Genomic DNA, 12859 nt, shown 5'->3' with positions numbered 1-12859 from the left:
CATCCTGCTTTAGTAGTGCAAATGCTTTCTTTTTACTGTTAATTGCCTGTCTTACTTCTTTGTTTAGCCACATTGGGTTTTTCCTATTTCTAGTCCTTTTATTCCCACAAGGTATAAACCGCTTACACTGCCTATTTAGGATGTTCTTAAACATTTCCCATTTATTATCTGTATTCTCATTTCTGAGGATATTGTCCCAGTCTACCAGATTAAGGGCATCTCTAAGCTGGTCAAACTTTGCCTTCCTAAAGTTCAATGTTTTTGTGACTCCCTGACAAGTCCCCCTAGTGAAAGACAGGTGAAACTGCACAATATTGTGGTCGCTATTTCCTAAATGCCCAACCACCTGCAGATTTGTTATTCTGTCAGGTCTATTAGATAGTATTAGGTCTAAAAGTGCTGCTCCTCTGGTTGGATTCTGCACCAATTGTGAAAGATAATTTTTCTTGGTTATTAGCAGAAACCTGTTGCCTTTATGGGTTTCACAGGTTTCTGTTTCCCAGTTAATATCCGGGTAGTTAAAGTCCCCCATAACCAGGACCTCATTATGGGTTGCAGCTTCATCTATCTGCTTTAGAAGTAGACTTTCCATGCTTTCTGTTATATTTGGGGGTTTGTAACAGACCCCAATGAGAATTTTGTTACCATTTTTCCCTCCATGAATTTCAACCCATATGGACTCGACATCCTCATTCCCTTCGCTAATATCCTCCCTTAAAGTGGACTTTAGACAAGACTTTACATAGAGACAAACCCCTCCTCCTCTACGATTTTTACGATCCTTTCTAAACAGACTGTAACCCTGTACGTTAACTGCCCAGTCATAGCTTTCATCTAACCATGTCTCGGTTATTCCCACTATGTCAAAGTTACCTGTAGATATTTCTGCTTCTAGTTCTTCCATCTTGTTTGTCAGGCTTCTGGCGTTTGCGAGCATGCAGTTTAGAGGATTTTGTTTTGTTCCAATCTCCTCACTGTGGATTGTTTTAGAAATGTTCTTACCTCCCTTCTGAATATGTTTTCCTGGGTCGTCTTTGTTCGAGTCTAATGTTTTTCTTCCCGTCCCCTCTTCTTCTAGTTTAACGCCCTCCTGATGAGTGTAGCGAGTCTTCTGGCGAATGTGTGTTTCCCAGGTTTGTTGAGGTGTAGTCCGTCTCTGGCGAGGAGTCCATCATACCAGTAATTCACACCGTGGTCCAGGAATCCAAATCCTTGTTGTCTGCACCATCGTCTTAGCCAGTTGTTTGCATCAAGGATCCTGTTCCATCTCCTGGTGCCATGCCCGTCTACTGGAAGGATAGAAGAAAAAACTACCTGTGCATCCAGTTCCTTTACTTTCTTCCCCAACTCTTCAAAGTCCTTGCAGATTGTCGGTAGGTCCTTCCTTGCCGTGTCATTGGTGCCAACATGTATCAGAAGAAATGGGTGGACGTCCTTGGAGCTGAAGAGCTTTGGTATCCTATCGGTCACATCCTTGATCATCGCACCTGGAAGGCAGCAAACTTCTCTTGCAGTTATGTCCGGTCTGCAGATGGTTGCTTCTGTGCCTCTCAGTAGTGAGTCTCCCACCACCACCACTCTTCGTTGCTTCTTCGTTGCTTTCTCAGTAGTGAGTCTCCCACCACCACCACTCTTCGACTTGCTTTTCCCTGGATCATTCCTGTGGCCTGCTGCTCTGCATAGCTAAGTTTTTCTTTGCTATTTGTTTGCTATTTTTTCTGTCCAGCTTGTCTAATTTGTTGCTGGAAGCTCTGGGACGCAAAGGGTGTACCTCCGTGCTGTTAGTTCGGTACGGAGGGTCTTTTTGCCACCTTTGCGTGGTTTTCTTTAGGGTTTTGTGTAGACCGCAAAGTTACCTTTTCTATCCTCGCTCTGTTAAGAAAGTCGGGCCTCACTTTGCTGAATCTATTTCATCTCTACGTTTGTCTTTTTATCTTAACTCACAATCATTATATGTGGGGGGCTGCCTTTTCCTTTGGGGTATTTCTCTGAGGCAAGGTAGGCTTATTTTCTGTCTTCAGGCTGGTTAGTTTCTCAGGCTGTGCCGAGTTGCATAGGCAGAGTTAGGCGCAATCCACGGCTGCCTCTAGTGTTGTTTGGAGAGGATTAGGGATTGCGGTCTGCAGAGTTCCCACGTCTCAGAGCTCGTTTTATGATTTTGGGTTATTGTCAGATCACTGTATGTGCTCTGACCGCTATGTCCATTGTGGTACTGAATTGCCTATCATAACAGGGATCACACTATCCCCCTGGGAAACTCAACAGGTACTTCCTAACTCCCATGGGTTCTCCAGATGTATCTTATTACAAGAGAATGCGATTAAAATTCTTTCCAGGTGGTACAGAACCCCAGAGCGACTATTTCACTTAGGGCTAACGGACTCTCCGTTGTGTTGGAGATGCTCCCAGTCTATAGGGACTTTACTACATATCTTTTGGCTCTGCCCGGGCCTAACACAATTCTGGACCGATATAAATAAATCTCTACAAAGTATGGGCCTAATGTCGCAAGAACTGATTCCCCAGGATGTTTTGCTTTCCCTCCCTTCCACTACTTTTAAACCAGGGAAACATGAGCTGCTTCCGCTTCTAGTTGCAGCTGCTAAACATCTGATTTCTACACACTGGAGGCAACTAGCTCCCCCTACGCTGAAAGAATGGACTTCAAAGGTCCAAGACCTCTTTCACCTAGAAGAACTATCTAGTTGGGAAACTCGTTCCCATGAGAAATTTCAAAACTCTTGGCTTCCCTGCATTAAATTCTCATCCCCTCTACTGCTATAGACATGTTTCGCTATGCGCAATTTCTGTTTTTCCTTCTCCTCCCAGGGTTCTATGATGCAACACCGTGGCCGTGCCCTCTACATTGGCTGTTTTGCCACTTCGCCTGACTTGCCCTATATTCGAGCCTTCTGTCCTTCCTCACCTTCAGAAACGAATTAATTGCTTTTGTTTATCTCCTACCGTCACAGCCTATGGCCTTTATTTATTTTAGACGTTTAATAACACAATTTTAGGCTATTCTTTCTAGGCCTGAACCAGTTTGTTTATGTTTTTTATGCTCACTTATCTTCTTTCAGCTATATTTGCTCGGATTTCCTGTATTTTTTAGTGCATCTCAATCTCTTGAATCAACATATATTTGGGATTTATTTGTGAGCATATTTGTTTTGATATTTGTTTATGTTATTTGAAAACTTAAATAAAGAATTTCAAAAAAAAAAAGAAAATATCACCTTTATTGGGCATGCTTTAAAACTGAAAACCTTACAAACCAAAAAACAACAAATTGAAAATAGGAGTCACTCAGTCTCAAAGTTGGTTACAGTGAAAGATATCATATCCTTGATTGGGGGTTAGGAAATAGGTCCTAAGGGGCTGATATTCCCTAGGTGAACCTATATAGTTGCCTGCCTAACTGCAGAGGTTGGCACCCTAAGTTGTTAGAGACAGTGACTCCCCCGCTCCACGAAGGCTGTCCCTAATATAACTATTTGTTAAAAGGCAAGGTAATTAATGAGAAAAATCCTAAAGACCTCCCAAATTACATCTATAGTAGAGTGCCCTCTAAAAGCATTAAAGTGACATTGTGCAGATATATATGTAACTTTCCATATGGGGTAGATTTCCCGGCTGTCATGTCGCCCAGAACGCGATATGGCAGTGACCACTAGGCGGCCCCAGGCAGATGAGTCTACGGACCGAGGACCTGTCAGGGAGCAGGGACGATGCTGCAGGCGTGTAGCGCAACCCGGACGGTGATGTGAGCGCCAATGTCCAAGGCGCGATCCAGCCAGAGAGGGGAGTGCCGATGTCCAGGACCTGAACCGGGGAACGAGAGCGCGCCCAACCAGAATCAAGTCATGTGACCTGCGGAGGTGCGCGACTGCCGAGAGGAAGAGACGGAGGAAAAAAAAGGAATGTAGTCAGCTTACCGGTCTTAGAAGGAATCCCCAGACCTGCCAACGCCCAGCACGGATAGGGGTGAGCGCCCACAGCAAATGGAGATAAGAAGAGAAATGATCCAGCTGAAGGCGGAGGTGGTTCACACTTTGTGAGATTTTATTAGACAACTAATACGATATATCGTTCTTCAAAAAAGTCTTTGCATAGCAAACACCTGGCACACCAGTAAGGAGGATCAACGCGTTTCAACTATGAAGTCTTACTCATGATCTCAGCAACCCGGGCGGTTATGTGAGCGCCAATGTCCAAGGCGCGATCCAGCCAGAGAGGGGAGTGCCGATGTCCAGGACCTGAACCGGGGAACGAGAGCGTGCCCAACCAGAATCAAGTCATCTGACCTACGGAGGTGCGCGACTTCCGAGAGGAAGAGATGGAGGAGCCAGAGGTACCTAACTAGCCAGGGGTCAGGAACCAGCCGGGAGCAGAGATACCAGAGGATGAGGCTGAAAGCAGAGTCAGGAAGGGACAGAGGGTCAGAAGCTGGAGATGACGGGAAAGTAAAAAATTGGGAGACGAGAAGACAAGTCAATATACAGAGGCTAGTCATGCACGTAGAAGCCAAGTATAAACTAAAACGTAGGACAGGGAAAGCAGGGCAGACAGAAAACAGGGAGCAGAAGGGAGAGGAGAATAACACGGATAAACCAAGGTCAGCTGTTCAAGCCGAGGGACCAGAACTATAAAAGACACCGGAGCTAGGCAGAGACATCACTAAATAGCTGCCCCAGAACCAAAGAGAGGCGGATGAAATTAACCCAGATCTGACTAGGACGGGAATGAAGCAAAACCCCGTCCTGGATCATAACACCGGCAATAAGGAAATATATGGCCTAATAATTCACTGTGAAGTCCCAATTATTCTGGCCTCCTTTCTGCATAACTTGGCACCATAAATGGCAACGATAGAGGTGCCCCCGCTCATCTATGACGGACCCTTGGTAACCCTGGGTCACCCTGGTAATATTAGTGGAACAGTTACCATTAAGTTATATTGTAAGGCATAAATGATAAGGCTATAGGAAGACAGGTACTTATCTTATGATGTCAAGGCTGTTGCCAAAAGTACACCTCAATGCGCTTCCCCATATCAAAGTTCCTCAGGAGGCTGATAATTATAATGCTGGGCTCATTATCCATTTGACATATCATAATTATCAGCCCAGCCTACTGTGTACGGGGGCATTTAGGTCTCATTCAGACATCTGTGTAACATTGTGTATAGACGGTGATGAACATACTGGCTCTCAGTCTCCTCACAAGAACTTGACAGCGTCATGGGACTGTAAGTCAAGTTCAGGTCAGGAGGCTTGCGGCCAGTCCATACATCATGGTCCATATACAGATCATGCTACACAGAAGTTTAAATTTGGCCTCAGGCTAAAGCCCCCTGGACACTATTGATGAAAATGGGCTCTGAACAATCAATCATTGACGGTCCCAAACATATCACAGACTACATTCAACCAACATTAGATTTTTTTCTGTCAATAATTCAGCCTGCGCTTATCATTGTCAAAAAGAGTCCAACACGGCACACCTGTGTTTTGAATGATTATAAACATTTGTCAGCCGGGCATATTGATCATTCCACTGAACCAATCGTTGATCTTTCATTATGGTCAAAATCGGTCATTTTATTTTAGCTTCTTCTAATGTGTATCGGCTTCATTAGTTAGCAATACCAATTGTACACAATGCTCTAGGGGGCAATTACATTTACAAATCCCATCACAGATTGCAATTAACAGCAGCACAATTGATCAAACTCTATTTATTCAATGCCAGAGGTCAAGCAAAGCTAATCAGCACATGGTGGACAGCAGGTAATTCACAGAAATCAGGCTGGTGGTCCCACTATCCTGCAGCTGGAATTAGTAAGCTTTATCTATAATGCCAATGCAATTAAAGTGACTCAAAATGACACATTAAAATCCATATTTGGTGATTTACATTCTACGTGTTACTTGTAATGATGTTTTGTACATGAAGAAGCTACACTTAATACCGTATGTTTATCTCGGAAAGTAGAAACATCATCTCTCCTTATCTAGACACACAGCCAACTCCTCCTTGAGGCTGAAAAGCCCTGATAAAAAAGGCAGGGTACTTACCAGCTCTCCAGCATCTTCTGTGCCTGAGTCTTCTTGTCTACAGAGCCTGTATGGAATTGTCTGATTTCTGGTCTGCTGAATCCTAGTTCACGGGCCACTATAGTCCACTCAAAGCCCAGCTGGCTACCCAGATCCTGGACGGACTTTAGGTTGATCACTGCATCCTAAGAAATTGCAGACAGAGTGCATTTACCTATTGGACCGATATGTACAAAACCAGACAGAAAAGAGCTTGGGTGCAAGAACAATATTTAGATCCTTTGTAGCTGAAAAAGCACATGATAATGGACAATGCCACCTGCTTTGGAGGTGGAAGTGGCCCCCTTACTCCTTGATGCACAGGGTACACCAATGGTATGCGCACCCCTGGCACAAAACCTGTATGCCAGCATAGTACAAAAATATTGTGCCATAGCAATGCTCCACTGGACATATCATACTGTTATATATGGAAAAACAGCAGAGAAACGCCAAAGGCCAGTATGGTCCCAGCGGTGTCTGTTTTATGGCCCCATACAACATGGAGGTTGAACAGAGCCAAATTACCACCCTGTACAGTACAGATATGGATACTATATATATATCACTTACCTCTTGTGCTTTATTGGGCATCTTAATATGGTTTCCACTTATACATCTGCCAGTGATCTTCAACTGGCTCAAAGAAATATCTAAAATTACAGATTTGATATTTTACATATTTTTGTAATTATTATTGTTCCCTGACAATAAAGTATATCAGATGTTGCGATTAAATTTTGTCTCCCACAAAAGGAAGTGTCAGGCTATGTTGACACGTTACAGAAAACTTTCCACTTCCCCAATAAATCCACAGATGAAAAAAGCATGTGTTACTTGCGGACTTCAGCCTTGTCCATTTACTAGTCTTCAATGGGGCGAAAATTGCAATGAAAATCGGCATAATAAAGAACATGCTATAGAATTGAAATCTGCGCCAAGCCTTCATTTTCATGCAGATTTTTATTGTGGATTTTGAAAAACCCATTTACTTTTATTGTACTGTAAGTTGCTACTACACCATAAATCCACAACGTGTGAACTTGGCCTTACTATTTAATCACTGTGTTGCTGTCAATCTTTTCCCCTTGTATAAGTTAAGTTTTACGATGTAAGGAATTGAAAACAAGTTTGATGCTTACCTTTGTGTCAGACTAAGCTCAGAATTGACAAATCAAGCGTCCTTATGGAAAGACATATAGGCAATAACGCATATGTCTTTTTACACAGGTTTAATAGGTTGTTAGGAGGTTACCACAACAAATGCAAGAATTCCTTCCGTTAAAAATTAAAGAAATTCTCTGATGCCTAACTGTTCCTCATGACTGGAGCCCACAGCTCAGGAGCGATGGCCTACAGACTTAGGGTACGTTCACACTAGCGTTGCGCCGCCCTGCGTCGGCGACGCATCGAAAAACGCGCGCAAACGCGCGCAAAAACGCGCGCGTTTTGCGACGCGTGCGTCGTTTTTGACCAAAATCGGACGCACAGAAAATGCAACTTGTAGCGTTTTCGTGCGTCCGACGCCAGCGTCGGAAACGACGCACGTGGCGAAAAACGCAACCAAAAAGACGCACGCATCCCCTATGTTAAACATAGGGGCGCGTCGCCGCTGCGTCGCCGACGCAACAGCGGCGCAACGCTAATGTGAACTTAGACTTAGCAACTTTTAAGTAGTTTTATGACCTTCTTATCAAAACCAAAAGAACATTATGTTTATGTTACACCAGACTCAAACATTAGGCTTTAGCTTTTCAGTTCTCAGAGATTTTAATCACATTCTCCATCCCTTAAAGAGGACCTTCCATCTGTTTGAACATGTTAAACTGACCATATTATATAATAGTAACTTCAGAGCTTAATAAAGCATAGATTTATTTTATAATTTCACATCTCTCGCACAGCGATATTAGCTTGTAAAGTTTAGGTATAATTTATGATAAGTATGGGGCATGTACTTTATCCCCTGCAAGACATTGACCAATCATACTCAGAAGGCATCATGCAGGGGTAAAAACACCCCTAGGAGATTCAGAAGAAACTGCTTTGGTCTGTGGGAAGCAGTGATAGGCAGGATAGCACTGTTCTCTGCAGCTAATGTGTAGTATAGATCAAAGCCGAGTGTGATTATAAATAATGGTGAGTGAATGTGCTCAGATAAGCTGTTATCCGAGCATGCTCGGGTGCTGAGTGACTTCAGCATGCTCCAATAATATGTTAGAGTCCCTGCGGCTGCATGTCTTGCAGATGTTCGACAGCAACAACACATGCAGGAATTGAATAACAGGCAATCCCTTCATGTGTTATGGCCAGGGGTGGATTAAGGGTAGCCAGGGCCCCGGGCTGTTCACACACTGAAGACACAAAAGAGAATAGTAAAACCAAAAACACTCAGTTTGAAAAAATGTTGCAGTAATCCGCGAGTGCTAGTAAAAGATGTAAAAAACAGGGTATTTGGTTGATACGTTTTTTGCAAAAAATGTATACTAAGCTGCTCTACCAATCTTCACGGTATACCCTTATCAGAGCAGTCCTAACTAATGTATGCAATCCCTATCTGATGTATTTAAAAACCTGATCATCTGTATATAACCTGTGTGAACAGGGTTCAGAGAGGAAAAAATCCATGTGTGCATACAGGGTAGAACAGCTTTTGTGCAGATAGCCCAAGAGGAGTGGTGGAACTCCCCAGTCTTGTAGACACAAGAGAACAATTATGGAAACATTTTTTTTTGCAAAAAACGTATCAACCAAATACCCTGTTTTTTACATCTTTTACTAGCACTCGCGGATTACTGCAACATTTTTTCAAACTGAGTGTTTTTGGTTTTACTATTCTCTTTTGTGTCTTCAGGTTTCTTGGTGGTGTGTGAACATGATCATACAGACTTGTTCACTGTGCAAGTAGCCCATGTGTTCCTGCTGTTCACACACTGTGGGCCCCCCCGGTCATGTGACGGGGGTCATGTGATGGGGGTCATGTGACGGGGGGTCATGTGACGGGGGGTCATGTGACGGGGGTCATGTGACGGGGGTCATGATATACCTGAACCAGATTATTCCAGAAAAATGGCCGGGCCCTACTCTACTGTAAAACCTATTAAATATTTGTTAAAATCTGCAATACAATTTAGGTATATCTTGACCAATAATATCACATACAAGGAACAAACACCACCGCACCATGACCAGACCACAAATTACAACCACAGTGATCGAATAATATCACATACAAGGAACAAATAACACCGCACCATGTCAAGACCACATATTACCACTTGGTGACCAAATAGCACATACAAGGGACAAATACCACAACACCATTTCCAGACCACATATTACCACCACATAGTGACTGAATACTACAATACTGATCAGTAATAAAAAAAACCCCAAAAACACAATACTATCACCATAAGTGCCAGTATTCACAGGAGATCTGTACTTAGTATGCAGTGTCTGTGTAGAGGTAATACAGAGATCACTGGTGGTATTATACACAGGAGCTCTGTATATAATGTATAGGTAATACAGTGATCACTGGTGACATTGTACACAGGACCGCTGTATATAGTATGTAGTGTACAGTGTCAGTGTATAGGTAACACTGACTCACCAGTGACGTCTCTAGGTGAAGTCCTTCATCTTTCATCCAGCACAGACCGCCATCATTTCTTCCAGCCAGGACTCGTTTCTGCAGGAAATAACACAGTTATCTCGAGCTCCGCTTGCAGAACACATTACTTAATTTTTCACAACTTCTACATTACACCACATGAAGATAAAAAGGCGATATAGTGTCACTCTGCACAGTAACAGGACCGCCCCCCCATTTAAAACAGTATACTCAAAAAATAAAATAAATACATCACTGCAGTAATAATATCCCTTAATTAGCCCCTATGGTAATAATATTCCCCATCCTGGCCCCGTATATCTCATTCCTGGCTCCAGCCATATGTTCTCCCATCCGGCACTCATGAGTATCCATTCTACACCATATGATCTCTCGATCCTGCCCCATCTGTCTCCATCGTATCCATCCTGCCCCATGATTCAATCCTGCCCCATGTCTCCAATCATGCCCCGTGTCTACATTCTGCCCATGCCTCCAGTCCTGCCCCCAGTGTGTCCAGCAATCTGCCCCAGTGTGCCCAGCATATTATCCCCAGTGTGTCCAGCATATTACCCCCAGTGTGTCCAGCAATCTGCCCCAGTATGTCCAGCATATTGCCCCCAGACAGTGTGTCCAGCAATCTGCCCCAGTGTGTCCAGCATATTACCACCAGTGTGTCCAGCAATCTGGCCCAGTGTCTCCAGCAATCTGCCCCACTGTCTCCAGCAATCTGCCCCACTGTCTCCAGCAATCTGCCCCACTGTCTCCAGCAATCTGCCCCACTGTCTCCAGAAATCTGCCCCACTGTCTCCAGAAATCTGCCCCACTGTCTCCAGAAATCTGCCCCACTGTCTCCAGCATTGCCCCACTGTCTCCAGCAATCTGCCCCACTGTCTCCAGCATTGCCCCCAGTGTGTCCTCCAATCTGCCCCAGTGTCTCCAGCATTGCCCCCCAGTGTGTCCTCCAATCTGCCCCAGTGTCTCCAGCATTGCCCCCCAGTGTGTCCTCCAGCATTGCCCCCCAGTGTGTCCTCCAGCAATCTGCCCCACTGTCTCCAGCAATCTGCCCCACTGTCTCCAGCAATCTGCCCTACTGTCTCCAGCAATCTGCCCCACTGTCTCCAGCATTGCCCCCAGTGTGTCCTCCAGCATTGCCCCAGTGTGTCCTCCAGCATTGCCCCCCAGTGTGTCCTCCAGCATTGCCCCCCAGTGTGTCCTCCAGCATTGCCCCCCACTGTATCCTCCAGCATTGCCCCCCAGTGTGTCCTACAGCAATCTGCCCCACTGTCTCCAGCAATCTGCCCCACTGTCTCCAGCAATCTGCCCTACTGTCTCCAGCAATCTGCCCCACTGTCTCCAGCAATCTGCCTCACTGTCTCCAGCAATCTGCCCTACTGTCTCCAGCAATCTGCCCCACTGTCTCCAGCATTGCCCCCAGTGTGTCCTCCAGCATTGCCCCAGTGTGTCCTCCAGCATTGCCCCCCAGTGTGTCCTCCAGCATTGCCCCAGTGTGTCCTCCAGCATTGCCCCCAATGCGTCCTCCAGCATTGCCCCCCAGTGTGTCCTCCAGCATTGCCCCAGTGTGTCCTCCAGCATTGCCCCCCAGTGTGTCCTCCAGCATTGCCCTCCAGTGTGTCCTCCAGCATTGCCCCAGTGTGTCCTCCAGCATTGCCCCCAGTGCGTCCTCCAGCATTGCCCCAGTGTGTCCTCCAGCATTGCCCCCAGTGCGTCCTCCATCATTGCCCCAGTGTGTCCTCCAGCATTGCCCCCAGTGCGTCCTCCAGCATTGCCCCCCAGTGCGTCCTCCAGCATTGCTCCAGTGTGTCCTCCAGCATTGCCCCCAGTGCGTCCTCCAGCATTGCCCCCAAGTGCGTCCTCCAGCATTGCCCCCCAGTGTGTCCTCCAGCATTGCCCCCCAGTGTGTCCTCCAGCATTGCCCCCCCAGTGTGTCCTCCAGCATTGCCCCCCAGTGTGTCCTCCAGCATTGCCGCAGTGTGTCCTCCAGCATTGCCCCCAGTACGTCCTCCAGCATTGCCCCAGTGTGTCCTCCAGCATTGCCCCCAGTGCGTCCTCCAGCATTGCCCCCCAGTGCGTCCTCCAGCATTGCCCCAGTGTGTCCTCCAGCATTGCCCCAGTGTGTCCTCCAGCATTGCCCCCCAGTGTGTCCTCCAGCATTGCCCCCCAGTGCGTCCTCCAGCATTGCCCCCCAGTGCGTCCTCCAGCATTGCCCCAGTGTGTCCTCCAGCATTGCCCCCAGTGCGTCCTCCAGCATTGCCCCAGTGTGTCCTCCAGCATTGCCCCAGTGTGTCCTCCAGCATTGCCCCCCAGTGTGTCCTCCAGCATTGCCCCCCAGTGTGTCCTCCAGCATTGCCCCCCAGTGTGTCCTCCAGCATTGCCCCAGTGTGTCCTCCAGCATTGCCCCTCAGTGTGTCCTCCAGCATTGCCCCAGTGTCCTCCAGCATTGCCCCCAGTGCGTCCTCCAGCATTGCCCCCCAGTGCGTCCTCCAGCATTGCCCCAGTGTGTCCTCCAGCATTGCCCCCCAGTGTGTCCACTGATAACTGATCCAGAAAAAACAAAAAAAACAAGCAGTCTCCTCACCTGTCCGCACTCCAGGCGGCGAGCTCCCTGCAGCAGCGCACACTCGCCGGCGACTGACAATGACGTCAGACGCCGGCGACGCGTGCTGTTGTGAATTCTGTGGTCAAGCTCCCTCCTGTGGTCATGAGTGGTACTTCGGCTGGTTCTGTCTATGAGCTTCCTCTGGTGGATGTGAGTGGGGCTGCGGCTTCTGAGTTTCCTTCCTCAGGTGACGAGGTTAAGTCGTTAGGTGCTGCTCTATTTAACTCCACCTAGTTCTTTGTTCCTTGCCTCCAGTCTATGTTCTAGTATTGGTCTTGCTCTCTCTCCTGGATCGTCCTTATGGCCTGTCTTCACTGCATAAGCTAAGTTCTGCTTGTGTTTCTTGGTTTGCTATTTTTTCTGTCCAGCTTGCTATTTTGGTTTGTCTTGCTTGCTGGAAGCTCTGGGACGCAGAGGAAGCACCTCCGTACCGTTAGTCGGTGCGGAGGGTCTTTTTGCGCCCTCTGCGTGGTTGTTTGTAGGTTTTTGTGCTAACTGCAAAGCTATCTTTCCTATCCTCGGTCTATT

At 46.6% G+C, this 12859-nt stretch overlaps 1 protein-coding gene across 1 annotated transcript in view; it reads right to left on the bottom strand.

The window, feature by feature from the left end:
- Positions 1 to 6689, bottom strand: part of LOC138672246 (p53-induced death domain-containing protein 1-like) — a 99035-nt gene extending 92346 nt beyond the window's left edge. The window contains exons 1-2 of the mRNA XM_069760222.1: positions 6669 to 6689; positions 6078 to 6241 (exon numbers count right to left, since the gene is read on the bottom strand). Coding sequence (XP_069616323.1) covers positions 6078 to 6241; positions 6669 to 6689 — 185 coding nt within the window. The remainder of the gene's footprint in view (positions 1 to 6077; positions 6242 to 6668) is intronic.
- Between the last annotated feature and the right edge of the window lie 6170 nt (positions 6690 to 12859).

This window comes from Ranitomeya imitator, chromosome 3 (genome assembly GCF_032444005.1).
Source record: "Ranitomeya imitator isolate aRanImi1 chromosome 3, aRanImi1.pri, whole genome shotgun sequence".
In the NCBI taxonomy this organism is placed as follows: Eukaryota; Metazoa; Chordata; class Amphibia; order Anura; family Dendrobatidae; genus Ranitomeya; species Ranitomeya imitator.
The sequence above is the reverse complement of the archived record's forward strand: the minus strand, read 5'-3'. Positions and strand labels throughout refer to the sequence as shown.